This window comes from Filicampus tigris, chromosome 11 (assembly GCF_054856515.1).
Source record: "Filicampus tigris isolate MCC_2025a chromosome 11, RoL_Ftig_1.0, whole genome shotgun sequence".
NCBI lineage: Eukaryota > Metazoa > Chordata > Actinopteri > Syngnathiformes > Syngnathidae > Filicampus > Filicampus tigris.
Window position 1 is genome coordinate 11551911 of NC_141227.1, and position 12859 is coordinate 11564769.

At 40.9% G+C, this 12859-nt stretch overlaps 1 protein-coding gene across 2 annotated transcripts in view; it reads left to right on the forward strand.

Annotated features, from left to right (window-relative positions):
* The window catches only part of unc5b (unc-5 netrin receptor B), a 57035-nt gene that overhangs the window by 32978 nt on the left and 11198 nt on the right, over positions 1-12859 (forward strand). Inside the window, exons 2-8 of one of the 2 annotated variants that reach the window (XM_086044805.1) lie at positions 4792-5022; positions 5240-5383; positions 5651-5754; positions 7112-7292; positions 8463-8630; positions 9600-9764; positions 11987-12019. In XM_086044805.1, coding sequence (XP_085900931.1) covers positions 4792-5022; positions 5240-5383; positions 5651-5754; positions 7112-7292; positions 8463-8630; positions 9600-9764; positions 11987-12019 — 1026 coding nt within the window. The remainder of the gene's footprint in view (positions 1-4791; positions 5023-5239; positions 5384-5650; positions 5755-7111; positions 7293-8462; positions 8631-9599; positions 9765-11986; positions 12020-12859) is intronic. The other variant, XM_086044806.1, reaches the window with a different exon arrangement.

The following is a 12859-nucleotide window of genomic DNA, read 5'->3' on the forward strand; positions in this document are numbered from 1 at the left end:
TTTGAATCCAGCTGGCAGAACTGGTGTTGAGGGAGAAACACAAGAAGCATTTTTATGTCAGACACCCAACCGAAGTGGAGGAAGGAGGAATGATTTGCCGTTGTTTGTTGTTTTTTGTCCTGGCAAGACACCTGAAATACAGTGCAGGGGAAACCTGCATAGGCCTACATTGTCTTTATTGTAATGTCTCCCTGTAGTTCAACAATTACAGTTTGCACATTTCAGCGCAGTATGGAATAGTAAAGAAAATTACATTCTTTTGAAACTTCACTGGCGTCCACAAGCTGAGATTGGAAACATATGATTGTGTGTTTTTGAAGCATGTTCAAGCGAGAGCTTGAGAGGCCATTTTACCATCGTGCTGGGATACGCAGATATCATCTCAATTCGAGTTCTTCAGAGCCACATCCTCTCGCCACTCTACTTGTCGCTCAGTGACTCTTGACTTGACTGGCAAAGCCTTCTCATCTTCCAGCATGTCACTTTGGTCCAGAGCCCAAGCCTTGCCTTCTTGTGTGGCCACGCTCCATTCCTGTCACACAGCATCGAGGCTCTCATTGTGCCTCACACTCACAGCCTTAGTTTTACTACACACACCAAGTGGTACACATTTGGTACAGAAAACACTGACTTGATATGATTGTGGCGTGTGATAATAAAAATGGAAAGTAGATAAAAAAATTGTGTTTCTTATGCCTTTTACTACACGTGAACAGTGTTTTGGAGTTAAACAGGAAGTCAACCCAAAATTTCAACAAGAAAATGTTCTATGCACCTTAACTATTCTAAACAAGGCTATTCTATTACTGATTAATATGAACTATTCTGATTATATTGCATTTGTGGATTATGAGTTAAGCAGCAAAATCTACCCGTTTTTTAGCCAATCACGGCTCGCCTGCTTATTTAATTTGAGCCATGATTGGTCATTACCTGAGCCCTGAGCGACTGTGATGTCATCAGTCGACAGAAAGTGGCCAAATGGCCGCCCCCGGAGATGGATAAAACGGGTGGATTTTACTGCTAAACTCATATTCCAGAAACACAATATTAATCAGAATGCTGTGTTCAGACTAGTGAGACTGCAAAGAACATTATTAAAAAGAAAATGTTTGGATTGACTTCCGCTTTAAAAACACTCACATTTCAGTAGCCTAATACTGTTGCATAAATTTCATCCACAAAGGTTGAATCGAGGCAATTGGAATTTTTATTCGTTACTTTGGTTGTGTTTATTATTGACTGCTATTATGCTAGTGAATTGAAAAAGCATCTCATTGTGGACCTAAAAAAACTCGAGTTTTTTATTAAATCCGTTGGGGGTGCTCATTCATGTTGAGCCACGGACATATATTTGTGATTAACGATAATGACGATAAATGGAAATTCAAAACAGTCTCAAACTAAAATGGATTTTACACATTGACATGCTCTTCACAACCAACAAAAGTAGGAGAGTAACTTCATAAACACTGTTTAGCATGTTGTGTATATGCACGTATTTGTTGAAATGACTGCCTGTGCTTTCCAGCCGTTTGTTGTCTGCCATTAGAGCAATACAAGTCTTGTTGTGCCGTACTGCAAGGAGTTGTTGTCTCGAAGGCTCCTCCTATCGGCACAAATTGCCGGCTGCTGTGCTCTGATGGATGTTTGTACACTGGCCCAAAAACACAGATTCCACTTAAAACCTCCCAGCTCCATTATCCAAGAGAAAGAAGCTGTCTGTTGCTCTCTTACCTCCATCATCTAAAAGTGTTTTAATTAAAGTGCGCTGGCCCCAGAACACACCCACCCACACACGCACATGAAGTAAGAGGTTTATCCAAATTTGCAGGGTTCCTCTCACTCTCATTCTTTCTAAGCGAACCACCATGTCTCTCTATCGGGCTGTCTCTGGTGCCATTCTGCCCCCCGCCACCCCCTCTCTTGCTCTACCCTCGCCCGCCCTCCGCGTGCCTGAAGAGTGACAGGCTGTGTTTTTTTTCTTCCAGCTGATGTTTGAACACCGAACAATCAATGCTGGGCAAAGAGAAAGAGCGTGGGTGAAGGGTGGGGAGGAGCAACACAATTGGTTATTGACAGAGAATTCAAAGTCTGAAAGGCTGGAGGCGACATTCAAGCAAGAGGACAGAGGGAGAGAACAAACAGCGAGAGGGCGTGAGAGAAGTACCGTGACAATTGTGGTCCATGTTCAGATGTGTTCACGCTTTGTTCACGCTCGTGTGCACCTGCAAGTGTACCCACTTACAGTTTTGCCTGGAACTTTTAGCAAGGTTACGCACCGCATAACTTGTGGAGTTGCTGTCTTACTGACATCGCAGTGAGATAAAAGTTGTTTTTAACTGATCGGAGGACGCCGCGGTCACGTGATCTGCACTGATGATGGGATGGAATGAAAAACTGTCCTATGTTCAGGTTGTTTTTTGATTTTGCATCAATTCACAAAACAAACCCTGAACAACTTCATTGATAGAATTGAAACTTGAGAGTGAAACCTCATTGAAATAATTGCAGTGTAATGTCTACTGATGTTAGGCTGCTGGTTCAACTCAGATTTGTTCAGACTTGTTTTTAAGATAAGTCAACCCGAACATATTTTTTTCAAGAATATGTGCCATGCAAACCCACTAGTTGAAACAAGGCATTCTGATAAATATTGCATTGGTGAAATAAGGGTTAATCCACCGATTTTTAGCCATCTCAGGGGGCGGCCATTTTGTCACCTCTGTCGACTGAAAATGACATCACAACTGCTCAGGGCTCGGGTAACGACCAATCATGGCTCGAATTAAATTAACAGGTGAGCCGTGATTGGCTAAAAAATGGGTAGATTTTGCTGCTTAACTCATAATCCACAATCGCAATATTAATCAGAATGTTGTGTTTAGACTAGTTAAGTTGCATAGAACATTTTCTTGTTTAAATTTTGGGTTGATTTCCTGTTTAACTCCAAAACACTTTCAACGAGTGGCCCCGCTGGGAATATATTCTTGAAAAAAATGTGTTTGGGTTGATTTCCCCTTTTAACTGCTGAAATTACAAAATGTAGAATCTCAGGAGCATGAGGTAGCAGTACACTAATCACTAAGCTGCATTGACCTCGAGCCATACATCATTTCTTTCTCTCATGCATCACTTGCCCACTCATTGCTTTAGACATTTTTCTCACCTTATGCTTTTCCACAAGGCAAATGGTTATGTGAAAGGTTTAAAACCCAGACATAATTTTTGATGAACATGTTTGGATGCAGGGGAGGATATGACTGGTGTGACTATATGTGCCGTTTATGGTGCCAATTCATTTTTTAGTAAAACGGAGCTGATACAGCATATTGTGGGCTGGTGAACTTGCTTGACATCGGCCGCCCAGTTTTTATGCAAGAAGGCTTTAGTCACCTACTTGAGTATTACCTGTAGTTTTTTGAAAATGTTTTGTCAGTGCAGTCTTTGTGTCGAAATTATTTTTGATAACTTGAGATACGTTGAAGGATGACTGACTAATGGACGCCTTTGGGTTTAGAGAGAGTACTTCAGCTATTCCTCCACCATTCATTAGAATCCAACTGATCTTGGTTTGAGAGCCTTCCAAACTTGCTCTCCCGCTTGCCATCACTTTCTGTGCTTCGCTTTGCTCTGCTCTAATGTCTGAGCAAAGAGTCTGTCAGGGGGAAAAGTGGGCTAGAGGGTGGTTGCCGGTGTTCCTAAAATAGAAGATTGTAACTCTCTAAGTAGATTCTCTTGTTCTAAGGTTGTGGAATAACTGATCATGTTGGGCTTGATACACTTATAACACTATGAAAATGTACCTGCCCAGAGTGTCCTTGTTGAAAGTCTCCAAATATCTGCCTAACATTTTTTATTTTATCAAACGGTGATGCGAAATTGAGGTCGGAGAGCCGTGGCATTGTGGCTTTGCCATGTTTGAATGTGAAAAGCTTGACGGAATGATGAATTGAACAGATTGATGGAATTTGTTTATGCACCACTGGAGCTGTGTAGAAAAAAAAAAAACTGTCATCTGGTAAAATGGAGAAGCATGCACTGTCATTACTGCTCAGCTTCTGTAGCCAGTCAGAAGGTCTCGTATTGGAATACAAAAATGTAACTCAGCCAAGTGCAACATTATTCCTCCCTCCTAGTTTAGCGCCAGGCCATAAATTTCATCATGGTTTGCTGTGGTAGAGATCAGTAAACGCTAATCAAGGTTTTGCATTTCCACAGAAGGAATGGCGATAGCTGCATCAGCTACGTAACGTGTTACATCATACCATCCCAGAGCGACAGTGGGTACTAAATAAAACAAGAAATAAAAGTGACACGCTCACTGCTAAAGAAATGATAAGAACACATGTAATGATATTTCATTTTAAAATTCCTGCATCCACTATTCAAATCCACACCATCAGCGCGATTCTTTTGGACAGTGCTTCTGTTATCGTCATCCAGAACCAACAATAGAAGTTTGCATTGAGTTCATGCCTGAGGACAGAAAAATCATTTGAAAAAAAACAACTAAGAGGATGGAAAATGGTGTCCTTTCTACTAGAAAAACCTCTTTGTGAAATGTCAGCGGGTCTGTGTTGTATTGAGCATGTCACCGGATAATGTCAGGATCAGACCTGCCCGTCCAATGAAGGTCATCCGCTCCATTCTTGTTTAGAAACGTGGACTGTTGTGGTCTCTGTGGACGGCCTTTATTGAGTTGAACCACAAAACATCCATCCATGTAAATGCTGAGGTGTTTCTGAAGGACAACAATCATTTCAATCGTCCCCGTGTCAATGTTTTCAGAAAGCAGCGACTACAGTGACGCCGAGGTTCTCCCGGACTCGTATCCGTCAGCGCCAGCAGAACCTCTCCCGGAATTCCTCCTTGAACCAGAGGATGCTTTTATTGTGAAGAACCGGCCCGTTCAGCTTCGGTGCAGGGCATCGCCAGCCACGCAGATCTACTTCAAGTGCAACGGGGAGTGGGTCAATCAAAATGACCACGTCACAAGAGAGAGCTTGGACCAGGTCACAGGTGAAGATCCAAATTTCCCAGAGAACAAAGCTACAGACACACAACAATGTCACCTTGTGTTTTATAGACCTAAACAGCGTACTCATTTACAAACAGCATTTTCAACTACATGTTCCATTAGCTCCTTCAAGGTTTTATGTGCGCGATAACTGCATTTGACCCGCAGCCAACTCATTGTTGATGTGCATTATCGCTCTCTATCGCCGTCTCCCCACAGGCCTAGTGGTGAGGGAGGTTGACATCTCCGTGTCGAGGACCCAAGTTGAGGAGCTCTTCGGCTTGGAGGACTACTGGTGTCAGTGTGTAGCCTGGAGCTCAGCCGGCACCACCAAGAGCAATCGCGCCTACGTCCGCATCGCATGTCAGTTTTTGGCAACTTTTTTTTTTTTTTTTTTTTTTTTCATGCCATCTGTCAAGTATATGTGCAAACTAACGTGCTGTCATCCAGCATGACGTATGTGAGTTGTCGTGTGATTGATCGTCTTGTTGCGAAGGTACAAAAATGGAGAGGAAAAAAGTGACAGCATGGAACTGTGTATATGCTATGCATGTCAGTGATAAGTTGAATGTCATTCAGCTGTCAAAAAGCAAGGTTCACTAACTGCAGATTTATGTTTCTGCCCTCCAGACTTGAGGAAAAACTTTGAGCAGGAGCCACTGGGGCGAGAAGTGCGCCTTGAGCAGGAAGTCCTGTTGCAGTGTCGCCCACCAGAAGGAATGCCATCCGCTGAGGTACAAATTCCTTACATCATCCCTGTTTCGTATATATTATTGGAAGCCAGTGCTGCTTGATTATGGAAAAAAAAACAACCAAAAAACGATTGTTTTGGTGATAATTGAAATCAATCATTCAAACGATCATTTATTTATTTTTTGGTACAAAGAACATGTTTAAGCGTATTAAATGTAATGACAAATACATTTCTTTGAAACACTATAATTATGTAAGTTCTCTTTGGACCAAACACAATTGGAATTAGTTATTATAAAATCAAAAAAGGTGCAAATGTATAAATTCAAGTATGATTTTCTTGTGTAAACAAACAGTGCATGGATATAAATGCATATTAATAATCGTTTTTTTACGATTATGACAATTTTGAAATCGTGGAGTGTAATAATCGTAATTGTAATTGATTAATTGCACAGCCCTACCAGGGGATACGTACATTTGATTTAAAGTCTTCTGTCCCTTACCACAGATGTGGTTTTGTGTGGCCAAAACATTGGTCACATAGTTGTCTGGAAAACATTCAATTAACAGTCATCATGTTCAGTGAGCTCTCAGTAGTTTACCATTTTGAGCAGGCAGAAATGAATAATTTTCATCCTGAATTAACCTTTTTTTTAATACCCAAATTGAAACAGTTTTACTAGGTTTTTCTGCGAGGCCAGAAATGAATCAATTATAATGTTCACAACTATTTTTTTTTCTCTTTAGGAAGATGAAAACGACTTTCATGTGACATCTTAATCAAGAAATAATAATGTGCTTTGCCATTTTTTAGCAATTATCATTTCGGTTAAAGACTTTCTACTTACCGGCGTGTAAACATTACAGAAACAACCAAACAAATATGTATCTTGTTATTTACCATGTCTGTAAATTTAGGACATCGTTGGTATAAACCTTACACTGGGTGGTGGTTAAATACATTTGTTAAACACTGTATATGCAGTATCATGAACTACTGGCAGTCACTTGATGGCATTTGTTTTCATTTGTTTTGCCACCCCTACATTTTGTTTTACTATAAACCATATTAGCTATTAGTTCATTCATTCATTTACCTACTGTATGTCCTAGACAGAACTCTCACCCATGGTGTCCAAGGGTCTCTTTCCATCAGTTTTCAACAAAACTTCTTCAGTCTGTCCGAGGTTATTGATGAATGATTTGGATGAAGGTCCAAAATTCTATTTCTAGTGAAGGCTTCACAAGGACTAATTATGAATAAATGATGAAGTCTTCAAAAGTTCAGCAGTTTTGGGTGTTTGTAATCATTTAGACAAGCCAGGGGGTTTGCAACAAAACATGTTTTCCCATAAATTTATGAAGTTGGAATCATGAGCTTCTGTCTCCTTTCAGGTGGACTGGCTGAAGAACGAAGATGTCATTGACCCTTCGCAGGACTCCAACTTTCTGATCACCATCGATCACAATCTAATAATCAAACAGGCCCGACTGTCAGACACGGCCAACTATACTTGCTTGGCTCGCAATGTGGTGGCCAAAAGACGCAGCAGCACAGCAACGCTCATTGTTTACGGTAATGCAACGTTTCCCTCGTTTTCGCTCTCTACACGTTTTTGTATAGCACAAAATACCAAAATATTCAAATGTTTCAAAACTTAGCATTATTCTCCATGTCCTGTACATTTTGGGATGCAGCTCTTGTACTGGATTATATAAGTGTATGTTATGATGTGACTTTTACGTGCGCATATATTATGGTTGAAATCAAAATTAAACATTGGGTTCACACTAGGGCTGCTCGATTAAGTGATTTTGAACCCTAACCGAATTTTCTGTTAAAAACGTTCAAATTGGCACGTTCGATTTTGTTATTTTTGGTCTATCAAGGGCCACCGTAGTTTCCTCTGCATTTCCGCTTCCTCCCACGAGCGCGCAGTCCGAAACAACAACAACATCCATGGCTACCGGCGATTCTACTATTTGCTCAGGCAAGTGAGCGTTTAGTTAATAAATCGGGCAAAAATAGATCTGTCGTGTAGTGTGTGCCCCGCATGTACAATACAACCCGTGAGCAAGTAACTCAACGTCTGAAAGTTGTCCCTTTTTTTTCTCCTCTACAACGGACCTCTGGTCCAGTCGGACTATGCATCCGTACTTAAGCTTGACAGTGCATTGTATTATTGATTGCCAGTTTTGCAGTAATCATTGATTTACAGTATGTTTAAGTAAGACCAGGGAGAAAGGTGAAAGGCTAGTCACTAGCTGGTTGGCAAAATGACTTGCCGACAGACTGTTTGGTTTACAGACTTGACGGTCTACCTTCTCTCATGTTGATGATTTCGTTTCAGATGGTATTTGCACTTTCTTCTTCCATTATTGGTTTAATTAAGAACATATCTGAAATCTATTGTGTAAGTAAAATGCTGTTAATCCCAATGGATTGTTCTGTGTGTATCAAGTTGAATTGACTGGCATTTTGAGTTCAAAGAAAGAAAAATTAATTAGAAATAAAAAACATTCAAAATACTTCATTTTTCATTATTTTTTATTTTACAAAGAAATCGTAATCGTAAAATTGGGTTCAAGAGAAAATAATCAGGATTTTCTTATGAGGTAAAATCGAACAGCCCTAGTTCACACTATAATTTGGTCTTTCTTTTCCTGACATTGTTTGACAGTGTTTTCATGTCGTCAAAAGAAAGAATCCTCAGGTCGCCCTTTGTTGTGTGTCTTTTTATGTCAGTGAGCGGCGGATGGTCCTTGTGGACCGAATGGTCGGAGTGTAACACAAAGTGTGGGCGGGGCTGGCAGCGCCGAACACGTAGCTGCACCAACCCTGCGCCCCTCAATGGAGGAGCCTTCTGTGAAGGCCCCACTTTCCAGAGAGTGACTTGCACCACATTGTGTCCAGGTTAGGATGGTCAGCTCATCTGTCTTGTTTCTGGTCCCCTTTAGTCACGCAGCTTCTCAAATTGGGCCGCCACAAATGAGGGTTTTTGCTAGTCAGCTGGTCACTGATAGTAGTCACGATTAGTCAACTAATCGGATTATTTGTAAATCACAGCATTTCACATCCGCAAGTAGCTGGTCTTATATAACTATTATTAGTTGATATATTGAATTCTCTAAGGTATGTGTGCATTCCACTTTGATTAAATCTTATAATATTAAATCATAAACATTGATCTCTTCAATGATTCTTGATGGGTTAATTGACATCATTGACAATTTTTTCAAAATGGTTTGATGGGTAAATTAATGCAGCAGACTTAAATCCGTTGAGATTCCCTCATGATACAGTCAATACTAGCTAGTTAGTCAAAAGTCTTTTTCTAAACTTACTAAAACAGAAATGTTGAAATCTGTGGCCATTTAATAGTTTGCTAACATTTGATTCTTGTTTTTTGTTTTACTTTAGCTTTTTTTTTTTTTTGCCCATGTCAATTAATTTATTTACTTTTAAATATGATTTGCTTACTCCCGCCTTGAGTCTCAGGGTGATCAATAGGAACCCCTGGGTAAAACATGGAATAAATGCAACATTAAAAGTCTGCTTTGGATGCATATCCAATTATCAGCAAGAACGTTGCATCATCATTCATGTCATGTAACCGCTCTCATTGTGTCATTCAGATCAGGTCCACTGTTTTAATTCAAAGTGACACACCATTGTGACACTTGTTGCGTTGCCTGCCTGACCACCATGACTCAGAAATGAAACCATAAAAGGCCTCTGCAAATTGCTAAATGATCCATTTTCACCTCTTACATATAATATTCATTATATAATGTATTAAAGTCATGCTTAATTCATTGCCACTATAATGCAAGATGGTGCGCTGTTCTGATTAATTTTCTTCCATATCTTGTGTCATTCCAGTGGACGGAGGCTGGACAGAATGGGCAAAGTGGTCTGCCTGCGGCACAGAGTGCACCCACTGGAGAAGCCGCGAATGCCAAGCCCCTCCACCCAGGAATGGCGGCAAGCACTGCAGCGGGAGCATGATGGAGAGCAAAAACTGTACTGAGGGTCTCTGTGCACGCAGTAAGCAACCCGAATGCATTGAGTGAATGTTGAACTCATCTTCCAACCTTAAATCTTCCACATACACACTGAATACACACCGAATCTGTGCCAAGGTTTCAATTGCTTCGCATCTGAGAGAATATAGATTTTCTAAAGCCTCCATCAGGACAAATCCCCTTCGATTATAGTTGTTGCCTCAGGTGTTCATTCAAATGATAATAGAACGTCTTTCAGAAAGTGATTTCTTTGCCTGATCATTTTATAGGGCGCAGTGCATGTCCAAGTGATTTTGTACAGAAATGTATTCCTCAAGGTGCGAAAGCTCTTGCAGTAGCTCGGAAGAACATGGATCCTGCAGAGAGCGATGAGACGAAAAATAGCTACAGTACATCCTAGACAGATGTTACAAGAAGGAACATGCTCGTTGGCAAAGTGAGAAAGCAGACGAGCCACATCTGAAAAGCGCAGATGGAGAGTGAGAGACGGCGAGAGGAATAAGCATGACACATCAGAGCCGAAAAATTAGCGCAGTGTAAAGCATGTGAGAATGAGTCAGACTCGCCTTGACACCGAGTGTGCGCCCCGTGATGAGCGGGGAGGGATTCAGCTGACAGCGCATTAGAGTCAAAGACACACATCCACAGAGGCCGCCCGCGTACACTTAAGAGACATACACAAAAAGACACAAAAGCAACACGCCCGAGCATTTGGACAAACCTCCTTAAATGCAACTCGGGGATCGGACGCATCTCAAGAGGAAAGACGGAGCTTCGCTTTCACTCTGGGATACACGTGATTGCTGACACAAAGCGTCACGCGCGGAGCAGCAGATTAGACAAATACACTGTGATCGAACGCGACAAAAGTCTCCGGAGGTCGCCGGGAAAAGATGCACTCAAGTTATTGTGACACAGAGGGAAGATGAGAAGCATTCCACTGTAGACGCTCTGTGAATGTGTCACTTGGCACATGGCAGATCACTGATTGACTTGTTTTTATCGTTTTAAATGTTATTATTTGGCTCTCTCGTGTCTCATTTGTCTTTCCTTTGAGGGTAAACAAATGCGGCTGTCATAAATGTCACTTTTTAGTGGCATCTTCCACTGTCGAATGAATGGGAGTTGGTAGGCAACCACCCAGCAAGGATTTGGACTCTTGGTCACTTAATTGGGTAAACCTGCATGGTTTCAAGTCAGACAATCAGGCTGTGTTTTGACTCCGCCCCCAATAAAACAAAACTGCACCTTTCAGAGTGGCCTTGTATTGTGGGCAGTCTAAGACACACCTGTGCACTAATCATGGTCTCTAATCAGCATCTTGATATGGCGCACCTGTGAGGTGGGATGGATTGAAGTGCTCTCTATCACAGATTTGGACTGGTTTGTGAACAATATTTGAGAAAAATGGTGATATTGTGTTTGTGGAAAAGGTTTTAGACCTTTGAGTTCATATCATAAAAAATGGGAGCAAAAACAAAAGTGTTAGGCTTATACTTTTGTTGTAGGGGTGTGCATCTCTTCTGCACGAAAGACAATACAAAATGGTTTTCGGTGTGTTAGGTGCAAAACAATTCAAGGACGGTTCGATTTGAAAGTGGAACGATTCAGTTCAGTTCGACTCAGTGAGATGACAATTCCATGCGATATAGTATGGCTCGGTATATGTATATATATATATATATATATATATATATATATATATATATATATATATGTATGTATATATATATATATATATATATATGTATGTATGAATGTATTTATGTATACGTGCGTGAGTGTTCTGATGTGTGTGTATATTAGTGTTGTAATATAATATTGAAAGTGCTCCTGCCAGTAGTTAGACGTGTATAAAATGGAATGAAGGCGATACCACATTTTGCAAGGTGAATAGAAAGTTATTAGCAGTCTTGACAGCACAATTTCAATCCTCTCCTTCACGCACCACATACAAAGCCATCTCCTGCCACCATCAATGTTAGTCATTTTTAACTACTTTTGATTGCCATTCTCGATAAACAGAAAAACAATGGCACTGGCCTTGGAATAGGGCTATTCACTCACATTTGAAGCACTGACTATTTTTTGAATGTAGCTCTATTAGTCTTTTATTTATTTTTTTCAGTCGGAAGAGGCACTTTGCTATGCTGTGTATTCTGTTATTGTTTGATTTGCCTAACGACGTGTAGTCCTTTCATTTCATATTTTTTCTGTCTTCTGTTTTTTCTTCTGTTCAAACAGATAAAAAAGTTTCTATTGAACATGCAAGTCATCGTAAGTTCGCCCACCGCCATGACGTCCCTTTTTTTTTTTTTTTTGCTTTCATACTCAATGTGTCGTCTGGCATCCGTATGGTCCTAACATCCGTGTTGTGGACAGTGTTATCTTTATCTCACATTCTCCTAAAAGTGAATGTCTCACCTTCCTTTCTCACCTTCACATCACAGCTTGCTGCAATTGAGAATTAATCGAAAACCCAATCATGAAATCAACGCATAGTCAGCAATGTGAGGTGGAAAGACAGCCCAGTTGGTTTGTTCAGCTAATCTGTGATTTGGTTTAAAGTTAAAGTGACGCTAATTGGTTTCACGCAATGTGACATGGGCTCAGGGCAGCCTTCGTAATGCACCTAATTCCCTATTGTTCCGTTTGTCGTAATAAGTGTGGACGGCTGTCGGGTTTGGTTCCGTCGTGCCACATGAGCATGGAGGCGCTCCTCTTCCACCAAGTCTGCCTGTGGCTTTCCTCCCCTATTTTTCCTTCACACTGCTCATTTCCTGCATCTCCTTCAACTTCTGCTCCGTCGTATTCTTCGTTAGCTTCCTCCTCTGCCCTCTCAACGAATAACAACCCTATCTATCGCCTCTCCATAATTTTTCAATCAAATTGACTCTTTTCTCTCCTCTTTCCTTGTGTTTGTCCGCGATGGTTCCCATTGCAGTAAAGGAACATCATGTGAGAGTTTGACCCCCCTCCCCCAAAAAATAATAACAGGCTTAGAGTCATCTCAATTGCAAGGATAATAATATCGCTGCCATTGTCCTGATCACCATCTGATTATGGTGGACTAGCCAGGACACCTTTCATGTTATTACTTTTTCAGAATTGTGTGCA